At 55.4% G+C, this 24,567-nt stretch overlaps 1 protein-coding gene across 6 annotated transcripts in view; it reads left to right on the plus strand.

The window, feature by feature from the left end:
- Nucleotides 1-24,567, plus strand: part of LOC123643943 (high density lipoprotein binding protein) — a 70,521-nt gene that overhangs the window by 36,949 nt on the left and 9,005 nt on the right. For 4 of the 6 annotated variants that reach the window (XM_045559884.1, XM_045559885.1, XM_045559886.1 and 1 more), the window contains exons 2-18: nucleotides 825-892; nucleotides 2,963-3,074; nucleotides 4,704-4,861; nucleotides 5,909-6,124; nucleotides 10,302-10,508; nucleotides 10,635-10,850; nucleotides 11,411-11,617; nucleotides 11,819-11,926; nucleotides 12,841-12,945; nucleotides 13,324-13,402; nucleotides 15,178-15,317; nucleotides 16,768-16,872; nucleotides 17,001-17,114; nucleotides 17,966-18,052; nucleotides 18,207-18,338; nucleotides 21,571-21,789; nucleotides 24,007-24,228. In XM_045559884.1, coding sequence (XP_045415840.1) covers nucleotides 2,999-3,074; nucleotides 4,704-4,861; nucleotides 5,909-6,124; nucleotides 10,302-10,508; nucleotides 10,635-10,850; nucleotides 11,411-11,617; nucleotides 11,819-11,926; nucleotides 12,841-12,945; nucleotides 13,324-13,402; nucleotides 15,178-15,317; nucleotides 16,768-16,872; nucleotides 17,001-17,114; nucleotides 17,966-18,052; nucleotides 18,207-18,338; nucleotides 21,571-21,789; nucleotides 24,007-24,228 — 2,391 coding nt within the window. In that variant the 5' untranslated portion in view covers nucleotides 825-892; nucleotides 2,963-2,998. Of the gene's footprint in view, nucleotides 1-466; nucleotides 485-824; nucleotides 893-2,962; nucleotides 3,075-4,576; nucleotides 4,862-5,908; nucleotides 6,125-10,301; nucleotides 10,509-10,634; nucleotides 10,851-11,410; nucleotides 11,618-11,818; nucleotides 11,927-12,840; nucleotides 12,946-13,323; nucleotides 13,403-15,177; nucleotides 15,318-16,767; nucleotides 16,873-17,000; nucleotides 17,115-17,965; nucleotides 18,053-18,206; nucleotides 18,339-21,570; nucleotides 21,790-24,006; nucleotides 24,229-24,567 lie in introns of those variants that run through there. The other 2 variants (XM_045559888.1, XM_045559883.1) reach the window with 2 other exon arrangements.

Consider the following 24,567-nt stretch of genomic DNA (forward strand, 5'->3'; position numbering starts at 1 on the left):
TGACCTCGTGTCTTTCGGGCAAGGTTGCTGGGTGTGAGTCTCCAGTGAGGAGGACATTCCTGTTGCTGTTACTGCTTCTCCCACGTTAGACTCCAGCCTCACCCCGTCAGAAAGTCCACCTTTTCGCAGTCTAAGAGCACTTGTGGCTGCGTACAGTGGCAGGTAGCCTGCCAGTGGCCTCACCTCTCTAGAAGTCCCCCGAGGCAGAAATGACTCACACCCACTTACTCTGCAGAGTAGCTCTTGGTCCTCCCCAGCCAGCCTTTGAAGGTTCCTTCCAATCCTGCGATTTTATGACCTGGTTTCTAAATCCCCAGTGGATTAGAAGGAACCGAAGGACTTTCACAGGATGACAGCAAGACGAACAGCGTAACCTTAAAATTACAGAGCGCTCTTAAAGATAGCAGCTCCTGGTCGCCCCGAGAAGCTCAAGAACCCCAGAGCCCGGCTTCACAGCCCGTCCTCTGGCCCAGCAGCCCAGAGGGTACATGGGGTACAGGGGAGGTGTACCGCATGTACTCTCAGCCATGCAAGAAAGAGAACACCATCAATTTGGGGAGGATTTTACATCAAATGATTAAATTTAAAGGGTTTGGCACTCAAGGGATCACCTCCTCAGGTCCCTGAACAAGTTGTCCTCTGAAAGTTGTAGCTGGTTCAGGCTTATTGTGATGTGTTTTAAGAGCAGAGATTCCTCCTCCCCTCCCCAAGAAACTTTCCCGAGTATTTGTGCTGTTGGGAGGTAAAAAGACCTGGGTTGTGAAATGTAGATGAGTAACTTTGCTCTGGTTTCCCCTCCCCCGGCCCTTCCTTTCCCACCACAGCAAAAGCTGGCGGCTGACAGGCGGCCCCAGGACCAGGACGGACTTTCTGGCTACTGACCATTTTGCTGGTGAGTGTCCCTGCCGTCCCTGGGCTATGTGGGGCCTGGGAGCGCGAGGGTGTGTCCCTGGTCTCCATGTTGCGTCCCATGTTCCTCGTGGCTCTCAGGGATGTCCCTGTGGCCTCCCGTGAGCAGTTGTAGACCTGCGCCCCTCGGTCGTCATCCATGTCCCCTCTGTTGTAATCTTTTTTTTTAAATGTGAATTATGTTTATTCAGGATTATCTGAATTTGGGTCTTGCTTCTCTTTAAGAATTTTCTCGAACTTGAGAAGAGGCCTTATTATGTCACAAAATTACATAAAAACCCACTTTTTATTACATTACTTGGCCCTCTGGCATTCTTTGTCCAGGTGGTGCCAGTAGGTGCGTGGCTGTGTGTGGGAGCTGGCAGTGTGGACTGTGGACTGTGTGGGAGCTGGCAGTGTGGACTGTGGACTGTGTGGGAGCTGGCAGTGTGGACTGTGGGAGTTGGCAGTGTGGACTGTGTGGGAGCTGGCAGTGTGGACTGTGGACTGTGTGTGGGAGCTGGCAGTGTGGACTGTGGCTGTGTGTGGGAGCTGGCAGTGTGGACTGTGTGTGGGAGCTGGCGGTGTGGAATGTGTGGGAGCTGGCGGTGTGGACTGTGTGTGGGAGCTGGCGGTGTGGACTGTGGACTGTGTGGGAGCTGGCGGTGTGGAATGTGTGGGAGCTGGCGGTGTGGACTGTGGACTGTGTGGGAGCTGGCGGTGTGGACTGTGTGTGGGAGCTGGCAGTGTGGACTGTGGGAGCTGGCAGTGTGCAATGTGTGGGAGCTGGCGGTGTGGAATGTGTGGGAGCTGGCGGTGTGGAATGTGTGGGAGCTGGCGGTGTGGACTGTGGCTGTGTGTGGGAGCTGGCGGTGTGGACTGTGGCTGTGTGTGGGAGCTGGCGGTGTGGACCGTGTGTAGGAGCTGGCGGTGTGGACTGTGGCTGTGTGTGGGAGCTGGCGGTGTGGACTGTGTGTGGGAGCTGGCGGTGTGGACTGTGGCTGTGTGTGGGAGCTGGCGGTGTGGACTGTGTGGGAGCTGGCGGTGTGGACTGTGGCTGTGTGTGGGAGCTGGCGGTGTGGACTGTGTGGGAGCTGGCGGTGTGGACTGTGGCTGTGTGTGGGAGCTGGCGGTGTGGACTGTGGCTGTGTGTGGGAGCTGGCGGTGTGAACTGTGGTTGTGTGTGGGAGCTGGCGGTGTGGACTGTGTGGGAGCTGGCGGTGTGGACTGTGGTTGTGTGTGGGAGCTGGCGGTGTGGACTGCCTGCTGCAGCTGGGGAGCAAGAGGCAGAGGCAGCCGACACTGCTACCCCAGAGTGCTGAGTGCGTGCATTTCCCACACCGTGGGACTCTGTGTCCCTGGGTCGGTTCCCTGCTGTGAGTCCCTCCCACACCTGGGAGACGGTCGGGAGAGGACGGCCGGTCAGCCCATGTCCGGGGCAGTGGGCAGGTCCGCGTGGCCTGCCAGGTGTCACAGCCGAGCGCTGTGAGGCTGCTTCTCCCTGGCACCCACACCTGCCTCCTGGTCAAGTCGGGATTGGGAGGTGGCTCCCTTTGGAGCCCAGGTGAGCCCCGTGTGGAGGCGGGTTGGCTTTTTTGCAGCTGTCACGCTGCATGTTGTAGGCATCAAGGGGCATGCGGTGGACGCGTGAACAAGGCTGAGACAGCTGCTAGGAGGGGTCCTGGTGCTCACCTGTGCCCGGGGCCGGCTCCAGGGTTGCCCACCCGGGGTGGTGCTGCGTCAGTGCCACCGGGGACACGGGGGTGCAGAGCGTGTCTCCCGAGCATCCTGGCTGCCGTCACGTAGCCGCAGGTGAGCTCGAGGAGGCGCTTCCCTGCCTGCGTGACCACGGGCAGCTTCCCGGGGACAGTTAGCCCTTCTGGGACCGTCCTGCACTGGCATTTGGTTTTCCTTTTCATCACGTGGTGACAGTTTGGGTGTCAGCCTACATCAGCGGTTGAAAGGAGAGTAAAAATGTATAGTTTGCTGGTAAAACTTAATCTGTAGATAATTAAGAGTTGTACTTTGACGATGCTTTGACTTCTTGTTGTCTCGACTTGTTCTCTTGCTCCAGTGGCTTACCCGGTTGTGTGTGGGCGTGAGACCAACCATGAGCTCCGTTGCAGTTTTGACCCAAGAGAGTTTTGCCGAACATCGAAGTGGGCTGGTTCCGCAACAGATCAAAGGTGATGGTTCCCTTCTGTGCTCTTCTCGTTGCCTCCTGGGGCACCACTCCCCCCACGCTCTTGCCCCGTCTCACACCTTTTCTAGAAGCACCTTTCGGCCCTGTAGTCGGGGGACAGGGCTGGGGCCCCTCACTGCTGGGTGTGCGGATGGGATCGGCCAGGCATGCAGCGTGAATTGGGCACAGTGACATTTACAGTGCGGACAGGTGTCTGGAAAGGTGGTGAGTTTGACTGTTGGTGGTTAATGTGATCCTTTTCAAAACTGCTGTTTCCTAATTGTGGTGAAGGGAAGTGTGGGCCGTGCAGTGTCCCAGGGCACCGGCGCCCTCCCTGAGGGGGAGGCTACGCCCTTCTGAGCTCTGGGGGCAGCCGCGGTGCCACCGGGGCTGCGCGGTAGGGACAGCGCCAGCCACGTGTGGGATTCAGTGTTCTGGTCCCTGCGTTACGTAAAAGGGAACAGGTGAAATTAAGTTTGATGTATTTTACTTAATTCCAATATAAAACATTGTCCTTTTAACATCTCTTTAATGTAAAAAAAATCAAAACATTGATTTCATGTTCTTTTTTTCTTTGAAATCTGGTGTATATTTACAACTGCAGATAATTTCCATTTGAATGCTAATCCTTGATCTGTATTTAGATTTCATAAAAATTTCACTTGAAAGAGTAGATTGTTCTATTTCAGGTTGTTGCAGACATACTTAAAAGTTTTCCAGTAACTGAGTATCTGTTGTTAGATTAAAATTAAGTAAAATTTAAAATTTACGTCCTCAGTCGCACCCGCCGTGCTTCACAGCCGCGTTTCTGGCAGCTGCTTGTTTGGCTGTGGAGCCCTCGGCGCCGCTGCGGCCGCTTTGTCCTGGGTGCGGGGCCCGGACCCTTCCGGCCAACCCAGCAGGCCGTGCGGGCTGTGCTGCTCGCTTGCTCAGAGGGGGAGGCTGGCGCCGGCGGGGTCGTGGCCGTGCGACCAGGACGCGGTGGGGCTCCACAGCCTTCTCCACCGGGCATGGCTGTTGCCAGATGCCACACAGCCCTGGGGACTGGTGGCTGTCTAGCAGTCACGTCCTTGCTTTCATGGAGATCTCGGTTCTGGGACAGAAACATGTCCAATTGGGGCACTGTGGAAGATGGCAATGATTAATAATCAGGGAGCCCGATCCCCAACAAGTCTTGCTGCTCCCTGCCTTGGGCTGGGGGAGAGCGGAGCCTGCAGCCCCCGCGGGAGCCGTGCGCAGCGTTGTGCGCGGCGGTGGAGGCCCAGCCGGAGTTTGCCTCCACAGTGGTTCTCACGGGCGCCGCTGTCTTGTTTCACAAATGGAAGGGCCTGCTCTATGCCTGTCACTATCGTAGTTGTGACTTTTTCCTATGACATTAGAAGACTCCTGAGGACTTAAGAATTGCTCCGGCAGGCGCCTTTGCGGGAGGGTGGGAGGGTCCCTGACCGCCTGCAGTCACACCTTCAGAGGGTGCCGGGCCTGGTCCCCAGGCCCTCCCTGTTGCTGTGAATGAGGAGGGTTGGGATGAGGGGCCGTGGGTGGGGGGTCCATGGGGCAGTTGGTATCCTGCAAGTGTTTCTTCAGACAGCACTGAAAGTGGTGTGTGTCCTCTTACGCACGTCGGCTGGCCCAGTTGCTACTTTAAATTCAGAAGAGGAGAGCGACCCTCCAACCTACAAAGATGCCTTCCCCCCACTTCCCGAGAAAGCAGCGTGCCTGGAAGGTGCCCAGGAACCTGCCGGAGCCTGGAGTAGCAAGATCCGGCCCATCAAGGCTTCTGTCATCACTCAGGTAGAAATGCCACCCTTTTCAGCCTGTCCCTCCAGTGGGATCTGATGGAAGGGTGCTGGCACATGCAAAGTGAGAATTCGTCAGGTTGCTGAAGGGATGAGGCCTTCACATTTGGTCTCCCCCAGGCTTTTGTGGGGGCAGAGCTTCAGCCGTGCGTGCCGTGCACCTGAGGGCTGGCCACGGCTGGTTCTGGGCAGCCTTTGCCAGAGCCGTGGGTCCCGTTTGCTGTTCCCCTCTCTGCTGTCCATTCCCTGTTCCCACTGCTGAGGTTGCTCCTTCCGTGTCAGCAAATCTGTTAAGAACTGGTGTGTCTCTGCCCTTCATCCCACTTGCTTAAAGCAGTTAACCAGCTTCTTGTTTTTCTTTGACTTCCTTCGTGCTTCTCTCTGCTACCTGAATTTGAGAGGTTGGCAGACTTCAGAGCCCCTGTGTGATTGAAGCCATGTGCCCGCAGGTCTTCTCCCGCCAGCTCTGGACTCATAACCAGCCGCACCCTGTCCTTCCATTCTAACCTTTTACCGTGTTGACGGTTTTGTTAGATGTGGCACTGTCTGCTTGGTGGTTCAGGCCCCAGACCAGGGTAGCGGATCTCCTTCCACCCTGCCCGTCCTCCATCCATTCGGTGCAAAGCCGCTGGAGGACCCTGAGCCACGGGCAGAAAGTGTCCTGCTTAAAACCCTTCACTGACTTCCACCACTGGGGGGTCCCCTGGGGTGCTGGGCAGAGCCCACTCCCACCTGCTGCCTCCTTGCCTTTCCTGCCTGCAAACCCGGGCTCTTCCCCTCGACTTGCTGGCATCTGCCCGCACACCCTGGTCACAGGGTCTCTCCTGCTGCTCTCCAGCCCTGCTCTGCGTCGTGGGTGTGGCTCTTCCCACCAGAATGGCAGCCTCCTGCCGAAGGCGCTTTCTCTTGCCCTTTACCTGCTTTGTCCCAGGGCTTGGCTCAGTGCCTGGGTGAGGTGGGGGCTGCTTAGTGAGGGCAGGGTCCCACTGACCTTCCTTCTGTTCTTTGATCTCTTAACTGTGTCTGTTTTGATCCGGAGCAGGTGTTCCACGTGCCCCTGGAGGAGAGAAGATACAAGGACATGAACCAGTTTGGAGAAGGTGAACAAGCGAAGATTTGCCTTGAGATCATGCAGAGAACCGGTGCTCACCTGGAGCTGTCGCTGGCCAAAGACCAGGGCCTTTCCATCATGGTCTCAGGGAAGCTGGACGCCGTCATGAAGGCCCGGAAGGACATTGTCGCCAGACTGCAGACACAGGTGGGCGTCCCCAGTCCTCCCTCTCCTGAGTGACAGCACTGGTGCCATGTCCCCAGTTCTTGACGTGGGGTAGAACTTCACGGGATTCTTCCTATCAGTGGGACAGCAACATGCAGAGCCACCTGGTATTTTTAGGGGAAAAACCACTAAATTAATAATAGAACTGGGACACCTACTGTTTTTGCTATCTGAGTGAATGAACTGAAAATTTTCTTTTGTTCTGGAGACGCTCTCGCCTTGTTGCCCAGGCTGGTACCACACTCCTGGCCTCAAGCAGCCCTCCCGCCTCCGTCTTGCGCGTGGCTGGGGCTAGAGGCCAGGCTGCACTGGAAGTGAGTCTTGTCCCAGAGATTGAGATGCGTGGCAGAGCTGGGCTTGTTGGGTGGCGTTCCTAACGCTTTGCTGGGGCATTTGTGAAATACACGTTTCTAGGCCTCAAACTTAGCGTATGATAAATTAAAGTTTTGTTTTAAACCAGTTCCCTAGTCCTTGGCAGTCTGATGCCAGTACGTGGACGTTGAGAGCCATCGTGGTAAATAAGGGAGTCCATGATGGGTTTCTCCCTAAGTGGCAGCACTTAAACACCAAGAAAAATAGAGAATTTTATTAAACTGTGGTGTGACACTTCATGCTAGGTGGATTTATTTAGAACCGGGAGTTCCTCCTCTGCGGCTGAGTCTCTGCAGGCTGCAGTGGGCGCTCGCCCTGGTGGTAGGTGGATGGGAACCTGCCTAGAGGGGCTCCTGGTGCAGGACCCTGGGGTGCAGCGGGGGGTGGGGACGGCGGGTGCTGGTGCACCCTGACAGCGACTCAGCCACGTGGCACATCAGGATGATGGTCCCAAGCCCCTGCTGGTTTCATGGAATTAAATCGTTGTCATGAAGGTTAAAATGGTGCTTGTAACTGTTTCCTGTTGTGGCTGGTGTCTGCTCGCCAGGGGACATTGGGGCGCATCTGTGCGTGGGTGCGGCGGGGGCAGGGACGCAGCACGGGCTGTGCGGGCCACTGGAAGGCCTTTGTCTCTGGCCCACGTTCTAATTTTAAAGCAAATCTCATGCGCGTTATTTACCTATAAATACTGCAGTGTGGCCTCTCTTTATGTAGGTGTGTCTGTAACCATTGTGCCATTAGCTCACTGCAAGTGATGATGGTTTGTTAGTATCATATACATTTTTGACCCAGTCTGTGTTTAGACTTTTCCTATTTTCTCTAACTTGTCGTTTTCAGTTGTCTGTTCAAATCAGTGTCCAGACAAAGTCTCCACATTGCATTCGATTGTACAGTCTCAAGTCCATCGTTCTCTGATGGGACCCTGCCCCCCTTTTTAATGCCACTGATTTATTGGGGAAAGTGGGTGTTTGATTTCTTGTGCTGTTTCTGGTGAACTGGTGTTAGGTCTCGAGGGGCTCGGTTACGTCCAGGTTCAGCTTGTTTGGCAAGAACTTCGAAGGTGGCGCTGTGTGTGTGGTGTAGCTGCTCCTCCTGCGTGCGCTGGTCTGAGGTCGGTCGGTAGTAAAGTGTCTTTAGCTCACCTGTCCTTTAAGTTCCCGTCAGTGTTTTGCTTAATAGTTTCGTCATCCATTGGGGATCCTGGCCTGCATTCAGGAAGGGCTGCAAACATGGTTTTCTGCTTCTATCCCTGCTCATACATGAGTTGATATTTCTGTAAAGAACTTTGCTTCATCCACAGTCGAGTGGGAAGTACTGGCTGAATAATTGATCCTTTCCCGCTTACCAATTTTTAAACTGAATCGGCAGTCTGGCATCGTCAGTGTGGATCGGCGAGTCTTTGTGGTGTCATTATGAACTCGGGAATTCTTGACGTGTCTGTCACAGTCGTCCTTGATGCTGAAGTGGCCACATCTTCAGCCAGAGGGGCCTGCGGGTTTGTTCCCTGTGTCACAGCGTCACAGCCCATGAGGCTCTATCACTGTAGTTTCCAACATGGAAAGACGACAGGGCTAATTTTATGTATTTCCTTCCATAGACCTTGACTCAGCTGTATCTCCGCGAGCTCTGGACCCTTTGAGTAGGAAGCTGCAGTCAGAGACTCCACTCTAGACACCAGGTGCCCGTTACGACTGGGCTGGCAGAGCTCCTGGTCCTCCTCGGAGGACAGAGCTGGGAAAGTGGAGCTTTCTTTTAACAAAAGAAAACCATGAGTTTAATATTTTTCTAACTAAGATAAAATATGGTAGAGTTTTACAATCACTCGAACTAATTCTTTTTTCTGGGTTGTCCTGTCGTCTTGCTACATAGTTTGGTGCATTTGTTTCCCTTTATTTTCAGTTTTTAGCAGTTATTTCAACATTTACGTGTTTGCAAGTCAAAGCTCTATAATAAGGTCTGTTCAGAGACATCTCCCCAGCCTGTCATCTTCACCCTGTTCCTCCCTCCTCTCCTGGGTGACCGTTCCTGCTCCCTGGCTTGTACCTCGTTGCTTGTGTTTGAGAACAGAAGTGAAACACAGCTTGCCAAAGCCCGTTCCACACCTTGCGTTTCTCCTTACTGTTTTTGGAGCTGTCGACTGTCAGTAAATAGTGATTTTCCTCATTGCTTTTGCAGCCACGTGGTGCTCTGTGGGGGCACCATGATTTATGCGGCGCTCATGAATGGGTGTCTGGGTGCTTTCCAGGCTCTGGGTGTCATGCATTGTGTCACAGTAAAAGCCATGTGCCTGTGCTGTTCCTGTTGGGCCCAGTGCATCTTGCGGTAGATTCCTGGAACTGAGACGCTGGGTCCGAGGGTGACTGCAGGTGTGACTCGGCCATCGGCAGCTGACTCCCGTCCTTGGCAGTTGTGTGTTTGCTCTTCCGTCGGCAGCGTCAGGGAGCCAGGCTCGTCAACTGCTTGGGGTTTTGCCAGTCTACGAGGTAGCTGAATATGCTTTTAACTTGCATTTTTTCTGTGAAATGTCTGTTCTTTCGCCCATTTTTCCATCCAATTGTTCATCTTGCTCAGTTTTCAGTAGCTCAATATCCCAGGGCTTTCTAAACCCCTCCATCAGTGATGAAAGTTAAAAGTAATGTTCTCCAGTTTGTCATTTCTTTTTATCTTGATGTGTTTTGCTATGTGAAAGTTTTATTTTCACATAGTAAGATTTATTAGTCTTTTATTATTTTGAGTCATTGTCAAGGAGGGTTTTTTTTACTTCTCAGTCATAAGAAAGTGTATCCTTGTTTCTGCTGGTGCCTGTGAGGGTGGTCTTGGTTTCAGTTCCTGGTGTTTGGACTGCGTGGCGAGTGGGGCGAGGCCCGACCCGGTTCCACCGTCTTCCGTGTGGCTCTCGGTTGTCAGCACCGTTTGCAAGAGACCGTCTGCCCCAGTGGTCCGAGTGCTGCTTCTGTTGCGTCCTGCATGTTCCTGCTGACTTAGGTCTGTTTGTGGGTTTGCGGCTCTGCCCTGTCGGCCTGCCTTGCGCGGGAGACCTCCCCGTTTCGACGGCGGTGCTTGTGTTTTGTGTGTGGTGCTGTTCCCTTCACGGGCGTCTTATCTGTTCTTGTTTGCTCTGTCGTGCAACTTTTATAATTAACTTTTTATTCAAAATTGCATTAGTCTTTTCAAATTAATCTTGATCATTGACGTCTTTATAATTTAAACCTTTTAGATCTTTTAAGGTGTGTCTTCTAATTTTTTTTTTATTTTTGAGACAGAGGCTTGTGAACTCCTGGGCTCAAGTGATCCTCCTGCCTCAGCCCGCTGAGTAGCTGGGACTACAGGTGCTCCCACTGTGCCCAGCGTGAAATGCTGTGTTTTCCTTACATTTTCTAACTGGTTGTTGTTGGCACAAGTTAAGGCTGTTGACTTCTGGGTTCTAAGCCTCCTGTTACAAGGAGGGTTCAGTGAAGTGGCACTTTTCCCAGGGTTTCTGGGTCCTGTGCTTCTTGCTGTCCGTTTGTGGCTATTTCATTTTCTGTTACCTCCTTTTGTGGGGATGTGTCCAGTGGGTGTCGGGCAGTGGTGCAGGGACACTGGGCCTCATGCCTGCTCGGCGTCGAGGGCAGGTGGCCGCCTGCGCAGCGTCTGGGCTCTCGCTGTTCTGGCAGACGGGTCGGGGCTGGCGGGTGACAACAGGCAAGGGTGGCGTCCCAGCCAGAGAGGATGTCGCGGAAAAGCGTGTTCTTTGAGAACCTATAAATATTTTGGGGGGGTTTTTTTGGTTCTCTTCCTGCTGTAGGCCTCAGCAACTGTTGCCATTCCCAAAGAACACCATCGCTTTGTTATCGGCAAAAACGGAGAGAAACTTCAAGATTTGGAGCTAAAAACTGCAACCAAAATCCAGATCCCACGGCCAGATGACCCCAGCAATCAGATCAAGATCACTGGCACCAAAGAGGGCATTGAGAAAGCTCGCCATGAAGTCCTGCTCATCTCCGCCGAGCAGGTGGGAACTCGGGAACACCTGTGTCCTGCCCGCCTGCGGCCGGGGGCTCACCTGTGGCCCTGGAAAGCCGTGTGCCCCCAGCTGTCCGCAGAGGCCTGGGTCATCCGTCCGTCCTTTCCTTTCCAGGACAAACGTGCTGTGGAGAGGCTGGAAGTGGAGAAAGCTTTCCACCCGTTCATCGCGGGGCCCTACAATAGGCTTGTTGGCGAGATCATGCAGGAGACCGGGACGCGCATCAACATCCCCCCGCCGAGCGTGAACCGGACCGAGATCGTCTTCACGGGCGAGAAGGAGCAGCTGGCCCAGGCTGTGGCTCGCATCAGGAAGATCTACGAGGAAAAGGTGTGCGGGTCCTCACGGCGCAGACAGGGACTAGGGTTCGGGTCTGGAGACTTGCGAAGGCCCAGCTTTGCCCCGTCGCCTTTTACCCTGGAGCAGGGAGCTGATTATCTCTGCACTGGGGTGTCCAGCAGAGACTGGCGCCCAGGCCTCCCTCAGCAGGTGGTGTCCTACTCTCCTGTCTGCGTGGCGTCCCTGCCCGCGGCCTCGGGCTGTGTTGGCAGGTTGCCAGCGGGGCTGCCCCAGGGCAGGGTGTACAGCACAGAGTTGTCCGCTTCCTTGATTAAACTGTTGGCTCAACTCAGCGGACTTTGTGGTCTGAAACTTATTCCTTAATTTGGGGTAAAGACGTGGTGTTTTCAAGTGTTCCGGGTGGAGTTAGCAGTTTCGGGTGCCCACGCTGAGGGGAAAGTCAGGATTGCGTGGTTGTGGCCTTCGCTTGTCGGGGACCAGCATGTGCAGTCTGGGCCCCCTGGCCATTTCCTGCTCTCTCGGCAGTGATGTTGCCACCCACCCCCCTCCACTCCTGTCCCTCTGTCCACCCTCACGCTCCTCTCACGTAGAAAAAGAAGACCACGACTATCGCAGTGGAGGTGAAGAAGTCGCAGCACAAGTACGTCATCGGGCCCAAGGGCAACTCCCTGCAGGAGATCCTGGAGAGAACTGGAGTTTCTGTCGAGATCCCGCCCTCGGACAGCGTCTCCGAGACCGTGATACTTCGGGGCGAGCCTGAGAAGCTGGGGCAGGCGCTGACGGAGGTCTATGCCAAGGTACCTGCCTCTCGGCGCGGCGTGTCTCCTCGGGGAGGTCCGAGGCCCTCCGTGGACAGGCCCTCGAGTCGCAGACGCCGAGGCCTGGACAGGGGCTGTGTGGCTTGGGGAGCAGTGGCCCTGGGAGCCACGTGAGCGGCCTGGCTTTTGTTTTGACACGACGAGCTCTGCAAATCCACGGCTGTTCTCCCTTTTTCTTAGGCCAACAGCTTCACGGTCTCCTCTGTCACTGCCCCTTCTTGGCTTCACCGTTTCATCATTGGCAAGAAAGGGCAGAACTTGGCCAAGATCACTCAGCAGATGCCCAAGGTAAGGAGACGTCGTAATCTGTTATGCGGGATTTATCTTGTTTTCTGCCATCCGTTTCCAGCACGGTTCACGGCGCTGTGTCCCGCGGGCGTCTTTGGAGATGGCAGAGCGTTTTCCAGACTCAGTCATCCTGCCTGACACGGTGGCCTCAGTGCTGAGCTGAGGGAGGGCATCGCTAGGCTAAGGAAGTAGTGTAAGCAACGTGTCTCGCTTAGTGACCGCGGCATAATAACCTACTAGTGTGAGGAGCAGCTCTGTATCCGTGTCGTGTGAGTGTGGATGTGAAGTCTGCCCAGTCCAGCGAGGGAGACGGCGGCGCTGGGGCCACACGTGCGAGGAGGCGGCCAGGGAGCCCCGTCCCGTCGTGTCCCTGTTGTGCTCACACTTAGTTTCCAACTTGCTTTTTAGTTGTTTCACTTTTTCCAGCTTCACACCCCTGGTCCACACAGACACAGTGGCTCCGTGGGGCCCGTCTCCCTTCCCGAAATCCTCGCCTTGAGTGTGGCAAACTGGGGCAGGCCTTGTCCACGTAGAGCGAGTTGTGCGGCCACCGTGGGGCACCCGCACTTGTCTTAAAATGTCACCTCTGCGCTCGTGTTCCGTGTGCAGCGGAGGAGCAGCAGGGCTCCCAAACGCTGGACACGGTGCGTCTGAGGGGCAGCACCGTGCTGTCGCTAGGGGGAGGTCGTGGGACCACAGCGCCGAGTCCCGAGTGCTGGGCCTCCCTGCCAGCTTTGCGCCGTGTCTGGATCTGGCCTCTCCTCGTCGTTTTGCAAAGCAGTTTGGGATCAGCTGCTGTCCCCAGGGTAGCAGCCGTGGGCTCTCTGAGGATCGGCGATTGCACACCGGGAGCCGAGGGGCACAGCCAGCCATGCCGTTTAGTCTTAGCCCTCTCTTTCCTTGTGGCGCGGCAGGTCCACATTGAGTTCACAGAAGGCGAGGACAAGATCACCCTGGAAGGCCCCACCGAGGACGTAAATGTAGCCCAGGAACAGATCGAAGTCATGGTCAAAGATCTGGTAGGTGGTCCCGTGTGTTGTGTGCTGGTGGCCAGGCAGGCTCTGGTGCGGTGGGTGGACGGTGATCTCGTCAGATCCTTGTGAATGGGTGCAGAGACACCAGAGGCTGCCGCAGGGGCTGAGTCACAGGTCCTGGGGCAGCTAGAAGCTGCCGCAGTCCCAGAAGAGACGGGGGCAGAGGAGACCTTACTTTGAGGAAGGGGCCTTCCGTGGGGCCAGAGGAGCAATCCTGCAGCATTTCCCGCCCGCCAAGTGCAAGAACAGGAAACAGTTGACAGCTCTGGATTTGGGTGCTAACTCCTGGTCTGAACGGCCAGGCACGTCCCAGGACCGAAGCGCTTGTCTGTGTTGACCTGCCGTCCCCCCTCCCCACCCCAGATTAACCGGATGGATTACGTGGAGATCAACATTGACCACAAGTTCCACAGACACCTCATTGGGAAGAGTGGAGCCAACAGTGAGTGGGGCTGGCGGGTGGCAGTGGTGCCGGGAGCCTTAGCCGGAGCGAGTGCCAGCTGTGAGGACGAGGACTGCAGTTCCGGCAGCCCTGGCCGAGCTCCTGGCCATGTGCTCTCCTCCCCACACCCTCCTCTACCTGCCGACAGAGGCCACTCCTTCCCCCGGGGCTGCGTGTGGTTGCGAGCTCTTCGGCCGCAGGTGAATGTTCTGGCTCCCCGAAACGGCACTGGTCAGCCTCCAGGGCAATGCCCGGGGCAGGTGTTTGCCGGTGGCCCTGGGACTGCGCTTCACATTCCAGCCTTACTTCCGGTTTCTGGGACTCGTGTGTTCACTCCTCAACATGCCTCTGACCTGGAGCTCGCTGAGGAGCAGGAAATTTCTAGATTCATGCCCAAGTAAAACAGCTTGGCAGGGGTGTCTTATGTCAGCCAGGTTCGGGTTATAGATGTGGCACAAGTGTGTGGTGACATCAGAAGCGTGCGAAGCGTGCACTCAGCTGCGAGTCTGCCTGCGTGACCGTCCCCACATGGCAGTGCTGACCTGTTCTGAAAGCAAGGCCACCCCTGTGTTCCACTCTCGGGTGGCAGGTGCGGGGGCCCTCCCCGCTCCTGCGTGGTTCAGTGGACAGAGGGTCCCGTCCTGGGTTGTGGGAACCCGACCTGTGGAAACACGGCTGGGGCCCGTGCAGCCCGTCTGTGTGAGTGGTGAACATAAGCTCGTCGGCTCTGCCGTGGCCTGTGTGTGTGCTCTGGTGTCAACCCCGTGTTCTGTGGGTGTCGTGTGACAGGGTCAGGAATCTCAGCACAGGGTGACCGCAGGCACTGCTGGCCTTTTGCACATGGCGCGAAGCATGTGCAGGCCATCAGCTTGCTTCTGTGGCGTTGCTTTTTGTTTTGGTTAACTGCAGTGTTTACTTAGACAAAAAATACAAGGAGGTCCAGTGGTGTAATTCTGGCATTAATTTCTGGTTTCTGCTTCCTAAAAATTATAGAACCACTTAGCTTAGTGTAGTCGAAGAATTGTCTCTGCCCTGTTTTCTGTTTGATCCACTTCCTGACACTCATTTTCTTTTTCATACTCTGAAGTCTGCAGCCCAGCGCCTGTGTCCTTTGCTCTTCTTGTGCTGTGTCACCAGGAGTGGCTGCATCTCCGTGTCAGCCGGGCAGAGACGGCCTCCTTCCTGGCTCTGCCTGGGCACCCGGTGGGGACGGTGGCCCGTCCAGTGAGCTTGGCTTGGCTTTGCACGCGATGGGCAGAACGCCTGCCTCATTTCCTGGTGACGTGGCTTCTCCGGAGTTGGGGGCCTGGATCTGGAGCTGAGGGCACAGGGTTCTCTCCCGAGAAGGTGGCAGCAGGAGGGTCTGCAGCTGTGCTTGTTTCGTAGGGACAGCGAAGTGCTTGGTTTGAGTCTGAGCTGGAGACGGGTCTCACTGGGCAGCAGCTTGGCCGCTGTGTGGCTCTTAGAGGCTGGCGGGAGCTTTTGTCTCCTGTTAACATGTGTGGTTTTGAATGCGCTGAAGCCAAGCCGTGCCCCAGACCAGCTTAGTCTCAGGTGGCAGCCACCATCATTGGAAGAGCTGAGGGCAGTGTCAACGTGGGGTCGAGGCTGGGGCCCACGCCCCAGAAGCCTTGCGATTGGGTGAAGATCGTAACTGGTTTTCACTTCAGTCCATGGAAATTCTCGTTTTGGAGGCTGATCGTCTTGTCTGGTTGTTGGTCCTTGGTGGATCATTGTAGGTTCTGTGTCCAAGGCGTGTTTCCATTGTGTCGCAGTAAACAGAATCAAAGACCAGTACAAGGTGTCTGTGCGCATCCCTCCCGACAGCGAGAAGAGCAACCTGATCCGCATCGAGGGGGACCCCCAGGGCGTGCAGCAGGCGAAGCGGGAGCTGCTGGAGCTGGCATCCCGCATGGTGAGCCGGGGGGCAGGGCCTGCCGGGTGTGTGGCCTCCTGCATCCTGCATGGTGAGCCCGGGTGGGGCGTCGTGTCTGCTGCATGGTGAGCCGGGGGCGGGGCCTCACGCCTGTCGTCTCCTTGTCAGGAGCAGCGTGTGAGGTGTGCGGGCCTGGAGCATGGAAGCCCACAAATCCCACCTTGGGTTGGGTGTGGATCTGACCCCCTGGGGCCAAGTTTGTTTCATCCCACCCCAGGGAACCCGCACGTCTTGTCCCCAGGGGCTGCGTGCTGTGCCGGAGAAGCACCGCGATTGTGGGGTGGGGTCTCGGCCTCGGAAGGCGCCTGGGCCCCAACTCCAGAGTGTGACGGACGTTGTGGTCACATTCCAATTCTCAAGGCAGCCCAGGTGGTTCTCAGGTGCAGCCGACTTGGGCAGCGCTGCTGTGTCGTGTGTGCAGACCGGGGGGTTTCGGGGGCTTTGACGCTCGCTGCCTCTAGGCAAAAGGGCTGCTCTGGGCCTCCTGACACTTCGCACGTGCTCACGTGAGTGCAGGTGCCCCAGCTGCAGGGAGTCCCGCCGCACACGGTGCTTCTCAGCCTTGGCTGCCCCGAGAGTGCAGGACGGTCGGGCTCTGCGAGTGACGGTGGCAGCGTCTGCGGCTGGCCAGGCCCCAGGGCTTCTCACCAGGCGTGCGTCCCAGGCATTCTCTGTTCACCGTGTCCCCCGAGTGACCAACCAGGGCTCCCAAGTTGGAGGGCTTCTTCCATGTCCCTCAGCTGTTGTCCATGGTGTCACGTGGCCTCCCCTGAGCTCGTCCCCAGCCTTGTGCCCTGTGTTCTCCTCTTCCTCATCCTTCTTCCAGGGTCACTTGCTCTGGTATGTCTGATGCCCAGACCAAGTTACTGATTGCTGAACCCTTATTTCTCTGTCAACCTGATACCAGTCTGATCCTGAGTCTCCCAGAAATCTTCAAACTGTCGTGTGTGACATGCAGAGGAGGCTGAGAACCACCTGTGTTTGGTGGCCTGTGTGGAACCATCTCAGTCACTCACGCAGGGAAGGGCTCCGAGCCCATGTTCCGCAGGGACAGCTTCCTGCTGTGCGGAGCACTGACCTCTGGGAAGAGCCGGCTCGTGTCTAGTCCTTGTCAGAACAGAAGTACTGACTGAGTGGCTTTGGTGATTGTCACCACCATAATGGCACTTTTGGTTGAAGGGTCCTACGATCAGTTCTTTAATTGTGCCTTGTTCAGGAGAATGACGCACCAGCAGCAGCGCGGGGCCCCTGGCAGAGGGCACGGCGCCAGTGAGCACCCCAGTGGCTGCTGCCCCAGGGCTGCGTCACCTCACCTGCTGCTCGGCAACAGCCGGCTGTCCCCAGGGCTCTGCGGTGCCGCTTGGCGCAAGGGGCTTTTGCTTACTTTGCTAGTGGTAAAGCACATCGTCGACTCTGATTGTGTTTTTAGGAAAATGAGCGTACCAAGGATCTAATCATTGAGCAGAGATTTCATCGCACAATCATTGGGCAGAAGGGTGAACGGATCCGTGAAATTCGTGACAAATTTCCAGAGGTAAAGGTTTCGCAGAGACATTGTTTGTCTGTCTAGGAGTGATCTGATTTACTCTTTAGAAATATTTGGTAGTTTGGGATCCGGTGCTTCCTAATAATCGTACTCAGTCTCCTGACGACTTGTTCCAGGTTATCATCAACTTTCCAGACCCAGCACAAAAAAGTGATATCGTCCAACTCCGAGGGCCCAAGAATGAGGTGGAAAAATGCACAAAATACATGCAGAAGATGGTGGCAGATCTGGTGGGGGAATGTTTTAATTCTTTGTTGTGGGACAGGTCAGGGGTGGTGTGGAGGTCTGGGGGCATCAAAGGTGACCCTGGTCCCCAGAAGCCCTGATCTGGGGCGTGCACATAAGCACTGGGCTGGCCGCCATCCCTGGGACTTGGGACGGTGGTGACGGCATCTCTCTTAATGCTTGGTTGGTCAGAGGGGCAGTTAGTTGTCGAGACTTGGGTGTTGTGGGAGTCAAGGGACGAGGTTCCCTTTTCTCAGGCCCGGTTACCCGGTTGCCCTGAGATGTCGTCAGACACCTGGATGGAGAAACTCCCGTCCAGTAGGAAGAGAGATGTAGGACAAGGGAGACGAGGAGTCAGACGTTGAGTTCTTTTCCTCAAACACTGCAGTGGGAGGAGGTTCGGAAGGTGACCGAGTGGGGACTGGCAGGCCTATGCTCGCGGACACGGGGGCGGGGGGGCCACAGCTGACCCCAGGGCCTCCCCGAGAGGTGGTGTCGGGACCCCACACCGCGTGCTGACGCGCGTCGTCCCGAGTGGCAGATTCCCGGGAGCGCCGGGTCTGCGCTGCCCTCTGAGCCGGGTCCCTGCCGGCTCTGGTGGTGTGTGGCGCGGATCCCCTCTTGGCCTCGGGGGGCCCCGCATCAGGTGACGTGACACGCCTGGTGGGTTGTTGGACACGGCATCTCCCTTTTCCTCACGACCTGAAGGCCAGAGGCCGGGAGAAGAGTCGGGTCTGGGGGGATCCCCGCGTGCCCAGCCTGGTGCCCTGCTGCGCCCGCGCCGCCTTCCGGGAGAGGGACGCCAGGCTTCCCTCCTGCCGCGGGTGTGAGCTGTGCCGTCTCTTTTGTCTGTAAGGTGGAAAATAGCTATTCGATTTCGGTTCCGATCTTCAAGCAGTTTCACAAGAACATCATCGGGAAAGGCGGCGCCAACATCAAGAAGGTGACCGGGGAGCCCGAGCCTCGCGCCTGGCGCCCGCGGTGCAGAGCCCTGCGCTGCTCCCTCTGCGGGTCGGGGGTCTCTTCCGCTTCCCAGCCCTGCGCGCGGCTCAGCTGCGGGGAGATCAGTCAGCCCCTCGTGTTGGTCTCTCCCGTAGATTCGGGAAGAAAGCAACACCAAAATCGACCTCCCCGCGGAGAACAGCAACTCGGAGACCATCGTCATCACCGGCAAGCGCGCCAACTGCGAAGCCGCCCGCAGCCGGATCCTGTCCATTCAGAAAGACCTGGTAATGGCAGGTGTTCTGTCACCGGTTTTGTGAGGAGTGTGGCTGTGCCCGTTGGTCCGTCTGTCAGTTTTCCGCCGTGCGGCTCACAGTGCTCGCTCACGAGGCCGTTTGAGTTGGGTTCTTGTTTTATTAAACATTTTCTTTTTGTTAATTTTTATGCTACTTGAAAATCACATCTGTTGGTGCTCACAATATTTTCCATTTTAAAAAATTAACATACAGTAAACTGGGCGTATTTACGGGGTGCAGTTTGGTAGATTGGAGACGGACATCCGTGGGGCCCCTCACAGCCGGGATGGTGTGTCCACTGCAGACACGACAGGCTCCCCCGCCCCCCCAGTCCCGCTCAGCACCCCCACGCCCACCCCCGCCAGCCCCTCGCCTTGCGGCCACAGTGAACACGTTTGGATTTTCTGTACTTTGGGTTAAGTGGGTCCATCTGCTTTCATTCTGCAAAGTGTCTGACACTTGTCCACGTCACCTGTGTCACCACCGTTGTTCTCATTGCAGGGTAATGTCTCCCCGTTGGGTGGGTCATCTGTGTCTTTGTGTGTGCTTGGTAACTGGGACCTTTCCGGAGTTTTCTGTTTTATCCAAGTTGCAGAATGTATTACTGTGAATTTTTTTAGAGTTGTCCTAGATTGCCCTTTTGCTGTCTATACTGCTGTCCCCTCGTTCATGACGTGTGATTGTGCAGTGACCTTTCATCCCTGGTGGTCAGCTCTGCTGTGCAGTCTGCTTTACCTGATGTTGAAGTTTCTTTTCAGAGGGTTGCTTTCAAAATTAAACTTGTCTCTGCTTTTTAAATTGTGATGTTTGCATTTAATTACTTTTATAGTTACATATGTTACATGTCACGTATTTGTTACATATATTTGGTGAATGTGGTTAAATTACATTTACTGTGATTGCTTTTCTTTTTGTTTCGACTGTGTTATTGTTCTGCTGCCTTAGGCTCCTGGTGTCCATTCCCAGCTCTCGGGAGTCCAGCTCTGGTTCCTGCCCAGCCTGGCTCTGTGGTCAGGCCTTTTGCATGTTACAGGCCTCGCGATACATTGTTAACATAACACTCAATTTTTTTAGAGAGATTTAAACAGTAGAAACATTTACGTGTTTACCCCTGTAGTTAGCACTTCTAGAGCTCTTCATTTCATCGTGGGGATCCGTGTTTTCATTCTTCTGTCTGAAGGTGTCTCTCTGCTGCTGAGGAACCCTTTCACTTTTCCTATGTCTGAAACTTTTAAAAGTTTTCCTTCAATTTTGAAAAATATTACTGGATATAGATTTCTAGTCGGCAGTTTTTCCTTATAACACATAAGGCTGCTTCAGCATCTTCTCCCTGGACGTGTTTCCGGTGAGAAACCCGACGGCCTTTGCTTTCTTCCCATGCGCGAAGGGTCTTCCCTCCGGCTGCTGCTGAGACTTCACTGCCATTTTTTTCATGTCTCTTTGGTGTTTAGTGAGCCTCTTGGATGTGTGGGTTTAGAGTTTTCATCAAATTTGGAGAAGTTTTGGTCACTATTTTTTTTTTCTTTGAGACAGAGTCTTGCTCTGTTGCCCTGGCTAGGGTGCTATGGCGTCAGCCTTGCTCACAGCAACCTCAAACTCCTGGGCTTAAGCGATCCTCCTGCCTCAGCCTCCCGGGTAGCTTGGACCACAGGCATGCGCCACCATGCCCGGCTAATTTTTTCTATTTTTAGTTTGGCTAATTTCTTTCTATTTTTTAGTAGAGATGGGGTCTCGCTCTTGCTCAGGCTGGGCTTGAACTCCTGAGCTCAAACGATCCCCCTGCCTTGGCCTCCCAGAGTGCTTAGGATTATAGGCCTGAGCCACCGCGCCTGGCTGGTCACTATTTCTTAATATTTTTTTCTGTTAAACTCTTGGTCTCCTCCCTCCAGGGACTCCAGTCACCTGGGGACTAATGGTCCTAATGATGCTTTGTTTATTTGGCTTTGGGGAAGGGACGACATTGTTTTTCTTCATGTGTTTTTAAAAATTTGTTAGTTTGCCCCAACGTCTTATCTGCCTGTAGTCCCTTCTAGCGCGTTTCTCATGTCGACATTGTTGTCGTGTTCAGTTTGCATCTTTTGTTGATCCTGTCCGTGTTGTCAGTGGTTGACACGTTCAGTCTCTCCTTTGGCTTCTGATCATAGACAATGTAATACCTCAGTGTCCTCGGCCAGCTGATTCTGACATCTGTGTCATTTGTGGGTGGTTTTCTATTTTCTTTCCTCATTATGGGTTGTTTTTTTGGTTTTTTTTCCCCCATTTCTTTGCATGTCTGTTTTTTTGGGTGTTTTTTGTTTTGTTTATTTTGTTTAAGAAACAGGGTTGCCCAGGCTGAAGCGCAGTGGTGTCATCACAGCTCTGCAGCCTCAAGCTCTGGGCTCAAGTGACCCTCCTGCCTCAGCGTCCGAGTAGCTGGGCCTACAGGTGTGGCCACCACACCCAGCTAACCTGGTATTTTTTAATTGGGTGTTTTTTATTCCTCTGAATAGTTTTTAGCTCTGTGAAGTGGCTCTGAAACTGTTTGCTCCTTTTAGGACTTGCTTTTAAGGTTTGTTAGGTGGAATCAGAGGACTGTTCAGCGTGTCCCAAATATTTCCCACTCCTGAGGTCAGGTCCTTGTGAGTGTCACACCCAATGTCCCAGAAGGTTGCGGCTCTCCCGTCTGGCTCCTGAGGACAGTACCAGGCCCAGGCTGTGAGCTGCAGGCGCTGTCTCCCATAGTCCTGCGGCAGTTTTCCTACCTGTCACTGTGTGTGTGGTCTGCCGTTCTCGGGCTCTTTCTCTCTGCTGCTGTCTTGGGGCTCTGACCTCAGACTGCAGCTGCCTCGGCCCCTGGGCTGCGGCTGTTTTTTCTGTCCTGAGCCGCAGGAGCAGCTGGGGCGGTCGGAGGGCTCACCTGCTTCCTGTCTGTGGGGCAGGAAATTCAGGCCCTGCTGTTCCGTCTTGGCCAGAAGCAGACTCTGCTTTACCAGGAAGAGTTTATCCACGGGTATCGGCCCCATCCCTGCCCGCAGAGCCAGGCCGTTGGCTGAAGCAGCCAATCGCTGTGTTTGATCTGGAATCGTAGCTTTCCTCCTGCACCGTGGGCACCGCCACCCCCCGCCCCACCCCGGCCCAGTGCACACGGCCCAGCACCTCCCAGGCCACGGTTTAGCTCTGTCCCCGGCCTTCGTCTGCCACGCAGAAATGTGACTTCTCCGTCCTGCCGTGTGTTTGGTTTCAGGCCAACATCGCCGAGGTGGAGGTGTCCATCCCTGCCAAGCTGCACAACTCCCTCATCGGCACGAAAGGCCGTCTGATCCGCTCCATCATGGAGGAGTGTGGCGGGGTCCACATTCACTTCCCCGTGGAGGGTTCTGGAAGCGACACTGTTGTCATCAGGGGCCCGTCCTCCGATGTGGAGAAGGCCAAGAAGCAGTTGTTGCACCTGGCAGAGGAGAAGGTGAGCCCCTCCCGGGCAGGGGTCGCAGCGTGGGTCTCCACAGGGGCTTGGTCCTTGCTCACTGGGGACATCCCCAAATGCCCTTTCTTTGTGGTGCGGTGGGTCAGAAAACGTCTTTATAATTTCACGTCTTTTTGATTTTGCTCTTACTGAAGGGCCTTGCCGGGTCCACATGCCCCCGTGTATGTAATATACAAAATTTGCTCTTTGGCTTATTAGTTTCTTGGGTGGCTTTCTCTGTAAGTGAGACTTACAGTAAAATTCACCATTCTTGGCATGTAATTCTGAGTTTTTACAGACTTAGTCATGTGACCACCACAGCAGTGAGAAGCTAGTTTCCGTCACCTGCAGACGACTCAACCGCATGCGGGTGTGTGTCTGGGCTCCTGCGCTCCAGCGACAGCGCGGCGCTGCGGGGGGTCTGGGCGTCGGGCGCTGCGGCTGCTGCGTTCGGCTTCGCTCTTTGCACGATGGCTTTGGCTGTTGGATCCTGCGCGTTTCTCTGTGCGTTCTGGGGTCAGCCGGCAGGAGGCACGCCAGCCTGGGCCAGCCGTGGACGGGGCGGTGTTGCCCTCATGGGAGCCCGGGCAGGGTGAGGACGCCGCACCTGTGACCCCCCGTCCGTCCGCTCTGGTGTCAGGTCTTGATTCTTCACTGGGGCTGTGTAGTTTTTAGCCGACAGAACTTGCGTATATTTTGCTTTAGTGCTATTGTAAATGATACTTGCTCAGTTAGTGTGTGGAAATACGTTGTATTTCTGTGTGTTGACCTTGCTTCGTGAGAGTGCTAAATGAAACTCACTGATTAGTTGTAGTAACTTTTCTGTAGGTTCTTGTTTCATATGTGAAAGTCAAGTCATCTGTGAATGGGCGGTTGCATTTCTTTCTTCTACTCCGTATGCCTTGTGTTTCGATCTCGTGGTGTGTGTGCAGACTCTGCAGTGCTGCGGCGCGTGGCGGTCAGAGGGAGGACAGGCTTGCGGAGGACGAGGGTGTCCACTGGGTCAGCTGTGGGTCCCTGCAGATGCACCACCAAATTCCCTTCTGTTCTCAGCTGGTGAAAATTTTGAGGGGAAACGGGTGTTGCATTTTGTCAGATGTTTTTTCTATATCTACTGACATGATCCTGTTTTTGTCAGATTGTATTAAATTTTTTTTAACGTTTGACCACCTTGCATTCCTTGGGTAAACACCACTTGGTTTCCATAGGTCGTCTTTTACTATATTGCCGGACTAGACTTGCCTTGTTCATCGGTTTTTCAGCCATGCTCCTGTCTGTGAATCTCTTTGTCTGAAGAGCAGCAGGTTGTCTCAGGCATAGTGGTGGCAGCTGTGGTCTCAGCTACCTGGGAAGCTGAGGTGGGAGGATCCCTTGAACCTAGGAGTTCAAGTCCAGCCTCAGACAACATAGCAAGAAAAAAAAAAAAAGTAGCAAAGGTCAGTTACTTAGTATGTTGCGTGCTGGTGGGTCTTTTCCTCTGTGTTCCTCATGCTTGTGCGCCAGGTCTCGGGTCCAGGGGAAGGCAGGAGGCACACGTGTGCGTCAGAGTCACGCAGGGGACGTGTTCTCCCGTGAGGCTGCTGACCGCACTGGTGTCCTAATGAGGTCATCGTGTCGGGCGCTCTCCTGGGCCCTGGTTTCTTGGTGTCACACGAGGGCCTTGTGCTGCCCTGAAAGCTCCGAGGGCCCTTCTGTAACTGTGTCTGTGTCGGCTTGTGTCTCTCCCAGCCGGAGTGGGAAGGCGGCAGGTCTGTGTGGGCCAGTCTCTGGCGCGTGTGTAGGAAAGGAGCCAGGCAGCTCTCCGCGTGTGGGTGCTCTGCCGGGTGCACCCCACTCCTCAGGGCATGGGCCCTGCCAGCACCTCATCCTGTGCGTTGTCATACCCCCCGGGCAGGACAAGAGTGGCTTGGAGCACTCTGGTCTTTGCTCGTATCTGGCAGGACCTGGGTTCTCAGTCCGCCTGCTCTTCCCCATTGGCATCTTCCCGATGGTTGTGGAGAAAAGGTTCAAGTATGGTCTGCCGGGCGTTTGTCTGTCGGACTAGGTGAGGTGTGATGAGCCCCATTCTGGGGGTGCAGGCAAAATATAAGGACGCAGGTCACACTGTAAGGGGAGGGTGACCCACACAGACAGCGCCATCCTCCAGGCTCTCATCCGCCCGTGCGGTGCTGCAGGTGGGTGGCATCCAGCTGACGTCCTTGGGGTTGGTCTCTGCAGCAAACCAAGAGCTTCACCGTGGACATGCGTGCCAAGCCCGAATACCACAAATTCCTCATCGGCAAAGGGGGTGGCAAAATTCGCAAGGTGCGTGACAGCACCGGAGCCCGAATCATCTTCCCGGCAGCCGAGGACAAGGACCAGGATCTGATCACCATCGTGGGGAAGGAGGACGCCGTGCGGGAGGCGCAGAGGGAGCTGGAGGCGCTGATCCAGAACCTGGTAGGGGGGTCTGATCCAGAGCCTGGTGGGGGGCCTCACCCAGAACCTGGTGGGGGGCCTGATCCAGAGCCTGGTGGGGGGCCTGATCCAGAGTCTGGTGGGGGGCCTGATCCAGAACCTGGTAGGGCCTGATCCAGAGCCTGGTGGGGGGCCTGATCCACAACCTGGTGGGGGGCCTGATGCAGAGCCTGGTGGGGGGCCTGATGCAGAACCTGGTAGGGCCTGATCCAGAGCCTGGTGGGGGGCCTGATCCAGAGCCTGGTGGGGGGCCTGATACAGAACCTGGTGGGGGGCCTGATCCAGAACCTGGTGGGGGCCTGATCCAGAACCTGGTGGGGG

This window comes from Lemur catta, chromosome 8 (assembly GCF_020740605.2).
Source record: "Lemur catta isolate mLemCat1 chromosome 8, mLemCat1.pri, whole genome shotgun sequence".
NCBI lineage: Eukaryota > Metazoa > Chordata > Mammalia > Primates > Lemuridae > Lemur > Lemur catta.